This window comes from the organism of the source record quoted next (assembly GCF_019968955.1).
Source record: "MAG: Porospora cf. gigantea A chromosome Unknown PgA_NODE_708_length_12117_cov_367.463, whole genome shotgun sequence".
Classification (NCBI taxonomy): Eukaryota; Apicomplexa; class Conoidasida; order Eugregarinorida; family Porosporidae; genus Porospora; species Porospora cf. gigantea A.
In genome coordinates this window covers 1-12,117 of record NW_027151856.1, presented here as the reverse complement: position 1 = coordinate 12,117, position 12,117 = coordinate 1, and the positions used below count along the sequence as shown (strand labels likewise).

The window sequence follows — 12,117 nt, the reverse complement described above, 5'->3', positions numbered from 1 at the left end:
TGAACCTAGCCCTACGATTCCTGGAGGCGGTACCACTGCTGGTCCTGTTACATTGCCGCCAGTTCCTGATCTCCCAACCTTCACTGTCCCAACTATTCCTGTTCCTGGAGGCGGGACCACTGCTGAACCTAGCCCTACGATTCCTGGAGGCGGTACCACTGCTGGTCCTGTTACATTGCCGCCAGTTCCTGATCTCCCAACCTTCACTGTCCCAACTATTCCTGTTCCTGGAGGCGGGACCACTGCTGAACCTAGCCCTACGATTCCTGGAGGCGGTACCACTGTTTTCACCTTCCCAAAAGCACCAACCATCCCCGATTTCACTGTTCCAGGTGATACCACCACTGTTTTCACCTTCCCTAAAGCACCAACCATTCCCGATTTCACTGTTCCAGGTGATACCACTGTTTTCACCTTCCCTAAAGCGCCAACCGTACCCAATTTCACCCCCCCAAAGGCCTAATATGCTTTCTCTGTTGTTGTCCACGAATCTGAAATCGTCAGCAGATACTGTACGCATGAGCTACTCACCCCTTTAGTCCATTGGGACAAAACGGTCAGTTAAATAGTGACTTTCTGGGCCAGGCAGAGAGAATGGCCCCCAAGTTCGACCCGAACGCCGTGACTTACGTCTACCTCCGACAGTATGGAGGCGAAGTCGGCTCTTCCGCTGTGCTGGCACCCCAAGTCGGCAAGCTCGGACTCAACGCCAAGAAGATTGGTGACGACATTGCGAAGCAGACTGCTGCGTGGAAGGGCATCAAGATTCAGGTGGAACTGAAGGTTCAGAACAGGCAGGCCACCGTTGGTGTAATCCCGACCAGCACCGCTCTCGTTCTCAAAGCTCTCAAGGAACCCCCTCGAGACAGGAAGAAGGTCAAGGAAATCAAGCACTCGGGCAACATCACCATGGAGAACGTACTCGAAATTGCGAAGACCATGAGAGACTCGGGTAAGGGCATTCCTTCCAGAGAGCTCAGCGGCACAGTTTTGGAAATTCTGGGCACTTGCATGGCTGTCGGTTGCCAGGTTGACAACGAGGCTCCTCAGGATATTCAGCAGAGAATCCAGGCGGGTGAGCTCGAAATCGAGGCTTGAGTGTCTTTTTTGGTGGCCATTCCAACTATATAACGTCGCTGATTCTTAGAATCGAGGCTTGAGTGTAACTGATTCTTAGAATCGCTGATTCTTAGACGGGCATGAGACCCATGCCCGTCTAAGAATCTGGGCATGAGACCCATGCCCGTCTAGAGAGAACCCTCCATTTTAATGTCAGTGAGGTCTGTCGCCTTCAACAAGCCAAACAGCATCGGGTACGTCCGAATAGGACTGCTTGTATCAGGCTCAGTTTTCGCGGGGAGCAATTGGTGAGGAGCTGGTCGCGCGCACACAGGCCTGTTTTCGTCGCGTGCTACTTGACGTCACAGCTTCTTGACATAGCGGATGGCGTCGTTGCTCGTATGTTTAACCAGTGCACTGAGTTCGGAGCTGTCTTCGACCAGATCATCGACCGACTTTCCACTGTCTTTTTGTACTTAGCGGTCGCGTCGAGGTGGCCCTCTCTCCTCTTGGGCGTTGTGGCCTTCGCATCCCTCGACATTGGAGGACATTGGATTCACACGCTCGCCTCTGCGCGGAGTGGAGCCTACCATAAGGACGTCCCAGCGGAGTGGAAAGTGCTTCGGTGGTACTACGCCAAGCGCTGGGGGATGGGGCTGTGCCATGTATCGTACGAGGTGTTCTTCGCCTCTCTTTATGTGCTGAGTCTTGCAGAAGGCGAGCAGTTGACAACTGCGGTGAAAGGGCTGATGATACTGTCGAGCCCGTTCATGCTGCTTAAGACGTATACCAATGTTCTCCAAGGGCTATGGGGGGGGTTGAGGCTCATTCACGAGGATGTGGGCAAGCAACAGTGATCTGCATTTCGATTGACCTTCACGTCAGTAAAAACTCAGCAAACATCAAATTCCTATGTGCGATGAAGAGTGCACCCCAGCCGAAGGCAGTATGGTCGAAATGACCGACATCCCAGACGAGGAAGAGGAGGAGGCGTCAGAGCAAGTCCAGGTACCTATATGGCTCCCGGATATGCCTGACACGGCGTCTGCGGTTTTCTATAGTGAGGAGCCGCTGTTTTCGGTGCGTATCCACCCAACCATGAGCGACGTTGTGGCGGTGGGCGGCCAAGACGACTGCGTTCGCATTTTTCGGGTGGAGGCGGACCCTGAAACGCCATTCTGTTTAGAAATCCCGGATGAGGACGTGCCGGAGCACCTCCAACCGGTATTGAGATCCGTCAAAGACAGAGAGCATGTAAAGAATCAGAAACTCTCGCTCCTATTCTCACTGCAAAGGGAAGAGAGCGTTTCGACACTTGCCTGGAGTGCCTGCGGAGAGTACCTGGCGGTTGGGCGCTTGGACGGCACCACCAACATCATTAAGCTTTCGGCGGAGGGCGCATCGCACCTGCACGATCTTGAAGGCCCAGCCAGCGACGTGGAGTGCATCCGCTGGCATCCAAAAGGCCCTGTGCTGCTGGTGGGCGTTGCCTCAGGTGAGATCTGGATGTTCTACGCACCCAACGGGAACTTGATGCACATGATTCCTGGTCACGGAGATGTGGTTTCAGGCCTCGAATTCGGAGCTGGCGGGAAGACTGTAGTTTCCTGTTCTCTAGACGGCTCGATGCAGTGCTTTGAGGTGTCTACTCAGAAGACTCTATGGCGAATACGTTCACTGAAGGAGCAGTCCCGCAAAAAAGAATTCCACTCCACACCCGTGACTACCTTGGATGTGCACGAACAGACTGGTGCCCTTGTCACAGGCGCTGAAGACGGATCAGTATGTTTAACTAATCCTGATGGAAAGTTCCTCAGTTTTGGCCCACCACACCGGGGACTCGTCCACAACGCAAGATTTCACAGAAACGCTTTCTGCTCCGCGTCGGCGGACGGTGTAATTCGCGTCTGGGATTTCGGAGTCAAGGACGTCCGATGCGAATTCCAACACGGGTCGCTGGCGTTGGACCACGACTACGAAGAGGACCAGTGGGCAGTTGTCCATGCGCAGTGGCTGGGAGATCTTCCATTCATACTCTCTGCAGGCCTCGATTGTACGGCGAGACTCTGGAACGTTGCAAGCACCAAGTGCTCTCGTATTCTGACTGGACACACAGGACCGATCCTGGAGATGTCATGGACGTTGCTTGGAGCTGATTGGGTTCGTGTGGCTACCGTGTCGGATGATTGCAGTCTCAGAATTCATGATGTTTGTTTGTTGTAACTCGCATACGTTACTATCCACGGTGTCGACTGGGCAGTTATTATTGCGTACACAGAGCACACAATTTCTGCACCATGCTCAAGCCTACGATCCTGGCAGCGGACGTTGAGAAGATCGCGGAGACGATGCCCATCCTGCCGGCCCCTCGACAACTTAGCCCTTACGACAAGCCGATTCCCGGCTGGCGAGAAACGCGAGTCTTGACAAAGAAGTCGCGACGCCGTTAAATGCTTCCATTCGTGCTGGAACTACTCATGTGCTGGCCAAACCACGAAATCGCGCCCCCAGCATCGCTCAATGCGACGGCAAAAAAAGCTTGTGCTCCACAGGGCAGCGACGACCAATAGGTCCTGAAAGCGAGAAAGTACAGGTGGAGAGGTCACTAGAAACCCTAGAAAGACGGCCACGTCAGCAAATATCTGTTGGGCGAACGCAGCGCACCCACCTTGAGGACCATACAGGCGCTTTTCAAATCCAACTGGAGTGCGGCGACAGGCACGACACACACGGTAGCGACGCCATACAAAACCACTGACCTCGACGTTTCTGGAAGTACTATAAACCGAACTCCAGCCCAGTACTCACTGCATAAGGACTCAGCATCCCATCGTAACTCCCACGCTCCGTGTCGACTCAGACAGAGCAAGGCACTCAAACAGGCTACACACGCACAGGCCAGCAGGGCCTGAGGTCGGAATCGACGTCAGTACCCACACGTATATCCCCGACCGCAGCGCGACCTCCGGATAGCACCAGTAGAACGGGCTTACTCCGGTCCACCGTTGGTGGGGTGGCCGACTTGGTCCAGTCGTCGTGCAGGCAGGGCACCGCGAGGCCTGGTTGACCTCCGGGGAACCGGAGCTGGAATTGTGAGTGAAAAAATGGGCAAACGAACGCACCATTGCCGGGGCTCGTCCGGTGATATCCCACGCCTGTGGCTGCGAGAATACCGCAGAAGCCATCAGCATATAGTAGGGTGACTCTACCTCCTCGGAGTCAAGAAACGGCGTGCCCGGCATTTACTTAATTTGCCACTACCAGGAAGATATGGGTTGTTTTCAGGTTTGTATACGTGCAGCCTGCTGGCTCTGCGGTGTGTTCCAACACTTTGCGTGAAATCGAGATTTAGGATGTCGCGACTCGTAGAGGTGAGCGACTTCGATGCAAGTGAAGAATGCCCCGTCGTGGAATCTTTTGAGGATATGGGGCTCAAGCAGAACCTCTTGAGGGGCGTCATGGCTTACGGATTTGAACGGCCGTCGGCAGTCCAAGCTCGAGCTGTCGCGCCCATTCTTAAAGGACGAGACGTCATTGTCCAAAGCCAAAGTGGAACCGGCAAAACATGCGTGTTTTGTCTGGGAGCTCTCCAGCTAGTGAAGCCTGCGGACCGAGACCCTGCTGTGGTAATTCTCAGTCCTACTCGCGAGCTGGCTGAACAGTCACAGAAGGTTTGTTTGGCACTCGGTAACTACCTCAGCGTGCAGGTCCACTGCTGCATTGGCGGAAAGAAAGTGTCCGATGACATCCAGGCCCTCGGTGCCGGCGTGCACATCGTCAGCGGAACTCCCGGACGGGTTACCCACATGATCGAGGAACGGCACCTGGCTACGCGCAACGTGAAGATGCTTATCCTGGACGAGGCCGACGAGATGCTGAATCGTGGGTTTAAGGACGCTGTGTACGGTATCTTCCGTTATCTTCCGCCAAAGACGCAAGTGGTACTCGTCAGTGCTACACTCCCTCGAGAGATTCTGGAGCTTACGAGCAAGTTCATGGATAATCCGTTGAAGGTGCTGATCAAGAGGGATGAGCTGACTCTGGAGGGCATCCGCCAGTTTTTCGTGGCTGTGGAGCAGGAGAAATGGAAGTTCGACACCCTCACGGACCTCTACGACACGTTAACCATCGCCCAGGCGGTGATTTTCGTCAACACCCGCGAAAAAGCAGCTTGGCTTTCAAAAAAGATGACGGAGCAGAACTTCACCGTCGTCAGTATGCATGGCGACTTGTTGCAGAAGGACCGTGACGCAATAATGAAGCAGTTTCGGTCCGGAGAAAAGCGAGTGCTGATCGCTACCGACGTTTGGGGTCGAGGGTTGGACGTGAGCCAGGTCAGCCTGGTAATCAACTACGACCTGCCTATGAACCGCGAGTTGTATATTCATCGAATAGGCCGCTCAGGTCGTTTCGGCCGCAAGGGCGTCGCAATTAACTTCGTCAAAAGCGAGGATATCCGAATCTTGAGAGACATCGAGCAGTACTATTCCACACAGATCGACGAGATGCCGATGAATGTTGCCGAACTCATATGATGGCCTTGCATGACCCTGAGAATATCGCTAAAATGCCACGATCTCTGTTCTCTGAAGTGCTCGACTCGCCAGAGGCGTTGAAGCACAAGCTCCTGGTACGTGGTGTAATCAGATATTGACCGAAAATGTTGGTGGTTATGATCTTGTCCAGCCAGCGTTCGACACGTACATCTTTGACATGGACGGCGTTCTGTGGCGAGGCCGCAACACCTTGAGTGGCTCTCCCGAGTTTGTGAGAACATTGGTCGCTGCGGGCAAAAAAGTGCTGTTCGCGACGAATAACTCGTTAGAAGGACCGCAGTTTTACGTCAACAAGCTAAAAGCGCGCGGTTTTGGAGGTAGGCCTCGAGTCGTGGCGGAGATCACCTCTTTCAGACTTTCCACTCTCCTCGATAGTTTGTCCGTCGGTTGTGGTGCCACGCGTGTTGAAGTCACTGAGTATTGAGGGGAAAGTGTATGTCATTGGCAGCGATGCCGTGAAGCAAGGTATTCGGTAGGTTCTTTGTTTATTATACCAGTTTTGATTTATTTGATATTCACATTGATCTCTTTCCATATCTTCATTTTCGTTTTAGGACACTCCATAACGTGGAAGTTGTAGACTCTGACTCCTTTAACGATAAGTTCCCATCCCCCGCCGAAATGCTCATGGTTGAACCCGACCACACCATTAAGGCTGTCATCATGGGCTACGACCACCGGCTCAACTACATGAAAGTTGCCTATGCTAGCATGTTGCTGAAGGATCGTGACGCTGCCTTCGTCGTGACCAACAAGGACGTCATCCTTCCCGGACAGACTTATGACTTGCCCGGTAGGCGGGCGTTGGTTGAGGGGTCTCATCTGTCGCAGGCGCGGGCTCTCAAATCGCCTGGCTGGAGGCGGCGTGCCGTCGTTCACCTATTAACGCAGGCAAACCTGAGAAGTGGATGATGCACTGCTTGCAGGAAACAGCGGGGGTTGACCCTGAAAGGTGGGTGCGTATGTACCTCCTGACAGCAGGACCCTCATGATCGGCGACAACCTTCTTACTGATATCGCCTTCGGTCAGCTGCATTGCCGAGCCTCTCTGATGGTCTTGTCTGGCGTATCCACTCAGGCTCAAGCTGACGCCGTACGGGAGAGGACACCGGAGTTGGCGCCGACGTTCATAGCTCCAGGGTTGTCTTCGATGGTGGAGAACGTGGGCAAAACCATCGATGGCGACTGGTAATCAATCAGCAACCTGCAATAGTCTTAGTGGAAACACCTATAACAAACAACCTGTGTCCCTGTATCTCAATGAGCAGCACCGAGGGACACTGACTGGTTCAAAAATCAGAGACTGAATGCAACAAACAACCTGTGTCCCTGTATCTCAATGAGCAACACCGAGGGACACTGACTGGTTCAAAAATCAGAGACTGAATGCTGGATGTTACTTTGTAACTGTTCAGTGTCTGCTTCGATGTCGATTTACGCAGCAGTGATTTCCTAATCACGTCATCTCGCACCTGCTTACGCCACAGACAGCACCAGCTTAGGCATGATATGCATAGAAATCAGCTCTTGCATCAGCAGCTTGCACGCATAGGGAAGAAAGATCTGAGAGACTTGGTTGGTGTTGCGACACGCAGGGCACTGGAATATCTGCTGGAGAGGGTTGGCCTCGCAGAACATGCCGCACAGGTCACATACGTGGATGCGGTAGGCGTCTGATTGATCAAACAGCCTTTCCTTGAGCATATGTGCTGCGCCGTGGGAGATCATGCAATCACGTTCCATTTCTCCGAATCGCAGACCGCCCTCTCGAGATCGACCTTCCATTGGCTGTCTCGTGAGCATTGTGATAGGGCCCCTGGCTCGAGAGTGCAGTTTGTCGTCAACCATATGCTTCAGGCGCTGGTAGTACGTTGGCCCGAAGAAGACTTTTGAAGGAATACGCTTGCCCGTGTGCCCGTTGTAGAGCGTCTCGTTTCCGTGCTTTTGATAACCCGCGGCTTGCAAACGTGTGGACACCTCCCGCACTGTCAGCGTGGTAAAGGGCGTGGCGTCGCCCTCTCCTCCTTGCAAGGAAGCGACCTTCCCGAGCAAGCACTCCACGAGATGCCCAATGGTCATTCGACTCGGAATGGCATGTGGGTTCATGATGAGGTCTGGCACGATGCCATCCTGGTTGAACGGCACGTCCTCCATCCGGTAGGTGATCCCGATAGTGCCTTTCTGGCCGTGGCGGGAGGCGAATTTATCACCGATCTGAGGCACCCTAACCGACCTAACTCGTACTTTGGCGAAGCGGAATCCCTTGTTATTCACTGTGAGGATTACCTCGTCCACCACACCGTTCTCAGAGGACCGGAGTGCTAAACTGTTGTCGCGTTTCTGTTTCTTCTGAACGGATCCTTCGAGCTCATCAGAGGGGATGGGCATTGTTTTGCCGATGATGATATCGTCCCCCAGCACTCGGGATCCAGGTTCCACCAGACCGTCACTATCCAGCTTAGAGTAATCACCTCTACGCAGCCCAAAACAAGTTGATGGATCAGGCCTCTCGAACTGTTCAATCTTAACGGAGCCTTGATGGCGCTCCTCTGCCTGATAACTTCTGAAGAAGACGGACCGAAAAAGGCCTCGGTCGATGCTCGACTGGTTCAGAATCAGCGAATCTTCTTGGTTGTATCCCGTGTAGCACATAATAGCAACGATGACGTTGATGCCGGCGGGCAGGTGGCGGAACCGCAGGTACTCCATGGAGCGCGTGCACACCAGCGGCTTCTGAGGGTAGTACAGAACGTGCGACGTCGTGTCGAACCGCACTCGAAAATTGGTGGCATACACACCCATGGCCTGCTTTCCCATCGCCGCCTGATATACATTTCTTGGGGACTGGTTATGGTCCGGGAACGGTATGATGGACGCGCACACGCCCAGGATCATGGCGGGGTGAATCTCGCAGTGGGTGTAGGTAGAACAGTACTGGGATGAGTTCTTGAGGTCGCTGATGAACATAGATATCATGCTCGTCTCCTCTTCTTCGCAGTCCAGCAGCTCAATGCACCCTTCTTTCAACAGCTCAGGCCAGCCATACTCTTGACTAGGGTCTGTCAGTCGTTGTACGTGCTGCTGCGTGATGACCAGCTTGTTTTGCTTCACGACGTAAAGAGGACGCATAGCGCGTCCACTGTCCGTGAAGATTTTTATCTCCTTGTTCAGCACGTCGAGAACGATAGAAGTTTCCGGAGGGATAGAGCAATCACGTCTCAGTTCACGGATTACACTGACGAGCATAGCGCTGTCGTCGTAGCACCCCGACCAGGAACCGTTCACGAACACCTTCACCTTATCCTTGATGGACACGTCAGGGGGGAGCTCGTCAAGCGTCTCCATACCGAACTCTACCAGCACCTCGATTAGCGTATCTTGCACGCTGCCCACGGAAATCTGGCACATCAATGCCAAGTTTTTCACTAGGCCAACGGCCTGTCCCTCAGGAGTCTCAGCTGGGCAGATCATGCCCCAGTTGGTATTGTGCAGTTGTCTGGGCTTGGCTATCTTACCTTCGCGTCCTAAGGGGGTGTTTAGCCGCCGAAGATGGCTCATGGCGGACATATAGGTAAGTCGATTCAGAGCCTGAGCCACTCCAGAGCGAACCACAGATCCATCTCGGCTCTTACCCCAATTGCCGGTTGCCAATTGGTACTGCAGTCCTTGGGTGATTTGCGAGCATGTGCGAACAGCGCCTGCGATATCGAAGGGCTTTCCGTGATCGATTTGGTTCTGCAAGTAGCGTTTTACTTCCTTCGCCATCTTTCTGAATAGCTGTCCAAAGGAGGACGCCATCAACGATCCAGACAAATCCAAACGCTTCTTGCCGAAGTGGTCTCGATCGTCAGGCTGTATGCGTCCCAAGGCGCCCAGCGCCAGCCTATGAACCATATAGCCGATGAACCACGTCTTTCTACCTTCACACCCCGGAGCGGTTCCAACGTGAGGCAGCATTTCCTTTTGCAGCAATTCACGGGCGTACTGGATTCGGTGCTCTCGAGAGGCACCAATAGTAGGGCCCCGCTTCCCAATGAAGTCTAGACAGACCTGCTGCGTCGAGAACATCTGAGCTTCTTCCAAGCTGGGTTTCAGCAGATTTAGCATCTGCCTGTCACGGAAGTCGTAGCAGATACGCTGAAGAATATCCTTATCCGCTACGCAGCCCAGCGCCTTGAACAGCAGGGCAATTGGAATCTCGGATCGGATGGAAGCAATGGTGGCAACGATTTGGCCCTGACTCTTGGATCGAGCCGACGAATCATTCTTAGTCCGCATCTTCACGGAGAACGGGCTCGTGGCCTGCATTCCTTCTTCTTGCGACCTCAATTCCGCCATCCAGTTGAACTTGGACGGCTGGTTCTTCTGGAAAACGTAGACGAAGTTGTTGGCCATTCTCTCCTGGCCGATCAGCACCTTCTCCATGCCGTTGACGATAAAGTAGCCGCCCTGATCGAAGCAGCACTCACCAGCATTGCACAGATCCCGCTCAGGCATGGAGTTCAGCCAGCAGAAAGACGACCTGAGCATCATCGGGATCCTGCCCAAGGCTACACGTTGGTAAGTGGTCTTATCTACCACCACGTTCTCTCCGTTGGAGTTCGTTCGGCAGGTTTCTTGCTCAATATCCACGTACACAGGGGCAGCGTAGGTGAGAGAGCGGAGCCGCGCTTCCTGAGGCCATAGGTGTTTGACGCTGCCCTCCTTCTCCTCTATGCTCGGCCTGTTCAACGACAGCTGACTAAACTTCAGACGATACACCACTCCCGAGTCAACGTCGTCTTCAGGCCTATACTGTGACACCGGTCGAACCTCGATCGGTGGGTAATCGTCCACTGTTTGCTGCATCTGGTACTTGATAAAGTTGTCAAAGCTCTCGATCTGTTGACTTGCCAAACACGTCTTCTCAAAGAAGGAGCTGATCACCACCCAGGAATCCTCCTGCGAGAGGTTCTCGTCGAGGTTCTCCAAGTCTTTGTCTACATCTATCTCGGACGCAAACGCCGAGAGCTCCGGCCTCGATTCCCCGCCAAAGAAGGCTGTCTCTGTTTTGACGTCCATGCAGCGGTTATCCAGATTTAAGACCCCACAAGCTCCGACTATGAGACGTCGGAAAATAGCAAATTTTCGAGGGACGATGGGGAACTCAATGATGATTTAGGCATTTGTCTGAGGCGTCCAGTTCTGCTATTCTTGCAGACTGGCTTTGATGACGATCACCATGACTGATTAGGAGAAAGGGATGAATTAATGGGATGAAGAAAGTGCCGTTCGACCTACAATGAGAACACTTATTACTTCTGATCGGGTTCAGCAAGCTGTGAGGGTCGACGCGCGTTTCCAGGATGACACTATCAGCTACACTTAGGTGTTGTTCTTCCTCAGGGTTTCAGGACGATCTATTGTGGTTTGTTTCAGAATCTCTGTGGCGACGACTACTTCTCTTATTTTTTTTGCTGGGATTGAAAACAGAAAGGGAAACGAGTGATGATCAAATCTAATCTTCTCTCCTACGCTTGTGAGGACATTCTCCTACATTTTCTGAGGGAAATAGGGGAACCCTTATTACTCCTGATCGGGTTCAGCAAGTTTCCAGAATGACACTATCAGCTATTCCTGATGCTCCGCATTGATTAAGACATACTAGCTGATCATATTCTTACTTGGGGGTTATTCTTGCATAGGTGTTGTTCTTCCTCAGGGTTTCAGAACGATCTGTTGCGGTTTGTTTCAGAATCTCTGTGGCGGCGACGACTACTCTTATTTTTTGCTGGGATTGAAAACAGAAAGGAGTGATGATCAAATCTAATCGTCTCTCCTACGCTTGTGAGGTCATTCTCCTACACTTTCTGAGGGAAATAGGGGGTATTGGGATGAAGAAAGTGCCGTTCGACCTACAATGAGAACACTTATTACTCCTGATCGGGTTCAGCAAGCTGTGAGGCGACGCGCGTTTCCAGGATGACACTATCAGCTATTCCTGATGCTCCGCATTGATTAAGACATACCATATTCTTAGTTGGGGGTTATTCTTGCTTAGGTGTTGTTCTTCCTCAGGGTTTCAGAACGATCTATTGTGGTTTGTTTCAGAATCTCTGTGGCGACGACTACTTCTCTTATTATTTGCTGGGATTGAAAACAGAAACGGAAACGAGTGATGATCAAATCTAATCTTCTCTCCTACACTTGTGAGGATATTCTCCTACACGAGTAGGGCAATAAGTGAGTGTGTGGATGGGTTAGAGCGAGACATGACACACAAACAAAGTCGGCGGGACTGACGGTGGAGGCGGAGCTGAAATGCTATGCGGAAGATCAAGGTCAGCTGACATTAGATTCGATAGTCCAGAGGGCCACTGTTGATTGGTGTACATAAACAAATTCAACGTGGCTGACCGTTGAGGCGAGCTGAAATGCTATGTGGAAGAATTGAAGATCAGCTAACACTAGATTCGATAGTCCAGAGGACTGTTCCTGCTCAGACACACTGCTGCCGCAAAAG

The 12,117-nt window shown here is 52.6% G+C and overlaps 7 protein-coding genes across 10 annotated transcripts; 5 read left to right on the top strand and 2 right to left on the bottom strand.

Annotated features, from left to right (window-relative positions):
- Positions 1 to 594: 594 nt before the first annotated feature.
- On the top strand, positions 595 to 1,098 carry KVP18_001687 (uncharacterized protein; the record flags this gene model as incomplete). Its single annotated transcript, XM_067951936.1, has 1 exon — positions 595 to 1,098. The coding sequence occupies one exon, from the start codon at positions 595 to 597 to the stop codon at positions 1,096 to 1,098; it is 504 nt and encodes a 167-aa protein (XP_067806639.1).
- A 171-nt stretch (positions 1,099 to 1,269) lies between these two features.
- KVP18_001688 (uncharacterized protein) lies at positions 1,270 to 1,916 on the top strand (the record flags this gene model as incomplete). 2 transcript variants are annotated; one of them, XM_067951938.1, is made up of 2 exons in its annotated part: positions 1,270 to 1,367; positions 1,394 to 1,916. In XM_067951938.1, 2 exons carry the CDS (start codon positions 1,270 to 1,272, stop codon positions 1,914 to 1,916), a joined length of 621 nt encoding a protein of 206 aa, XP_067806641.1. The 2 variants fall into 2 exon arrangements, with proteins under 2 accessions (XP_067806641.1, XP_067806640.1); XM_067951937.1 differs by lacking the exon at positions 1,270 to 1,367 and having other exon boundaries at positions 1,461 to 1,916.
- A 55-nt stretch (positions 1,917 to 1,971) lies between these two features.
- Positions 1,972 to 3,282, top strand: KVP18_001690 (uncharacterized protein; the record flags this gene model as incomplete). Its single annotated transcript, XM_067951940.1, has 1 exon — positions 1,972 to 3,282. One exon carries the CDS (start codon positions 1,972 to 1,974, stop codon positions 3,280 to 3,282), a length of 1,311 nt encoding a protein of 436 aa, XP_067806643.1.
- A 596-nt stretch (positions 3,283 to 3,878) lies between these two features.
- Positions 3,879 to 4,301, bottom strand: KVP18_001689 (uncharacterized protein; the record flags this gene model as incomplete). The annotated part of the gene is made up of 1 exon (XM_067951939.1): positions 3,879 to 4,301. The coding sequence occupies one exon, from the start codon at positions 4,299 to 4,301 to the stop codon at positions 3,879 to 3,881; it is 423 nt and encodes a 140-aa protein (XP_067806642.1).
- Positions 4,302 to 4,412: 111 nt separating this feature from the next.
- Positions 4,413 to 5,594, top strand: KVP18_001684 (uncharacterized protein; the record flags this gene model as incomplete). The annotated part of the gene is made up of 1 exon (XM_067951931.1): positions 4,413 to 5,594. One exon carries the CDS (start codon positions 4,413 to 4,415, stop codon positions 5,592 to 5,594), a length of 1,182 nt encoding a protein of 393 aa, XP_067806634.1.
- A 178-nt stretch (positions 5,595 to 5,772) lies between these two features.
- Positions 5,773 to 6,807, top strand: KVP18_001685 (uncharacterized protein; the record flags this gene model as incomplete). 3 transcript variants are annotated; one of them, XM_067951932.1, is made up of 5 exons in its annotated part: positions 5,773 to 5,932; positions 5,970 to 6,087; positions 6,113 to 6,408; positions 6,447 to 6,567; positions 6,594 to 6,807. In XM_067951932.1, the coding sequence occupies 5 exons, from the start codon at positions 5,773 to 5,775 to the stop codon at positions 6,805 to 6,807; spliced, it is 909 nt and encodes a 302-aa protein (XP_067806635.1). The 3 variants fall into 3 exon arrangements, with proteins under 3 accessions (XP_067806635.1, XP_067806636.1, XP_067806637.1); XM_067951933.1 differs by lacking the exons at positions 5,773 to 5,932; positions 6,594 to 6,807 and having other exon boundaries at positions 6,066 to 6,070; positions 6,170 to 6,527; XM_067951934.1 differs by lacking the exons at positions 5,773 to 5,932; positions 5,970 to 6,087; positions 6,113 to 6,408; positions 6,447 to 6,567 and having other exon boundaries at positions 6,604 to 6,807.
- A 284-nt stretch (positions 6,808 to 7,091) lies between these two features.
- Positions 7,092 to 10,676, bottom strand: KVP18_001686 (uncharacterized protein; the record flags this gene model as incomplete). Its single annotated transcript, XM_067951935.1, has 1 exon — positions 7,092 to 10,676. The coding sequence occupies one exon, from the start codon at positions 10,674 to 10,676 to the stop codon at positions 7,092 to 7,094; it is 3,585 nt and encodes a 1,194-aa protein (XP_067806638.1).
- Positions 10,677 to 12,117: the final 1,441 nt, after the last annotated feature.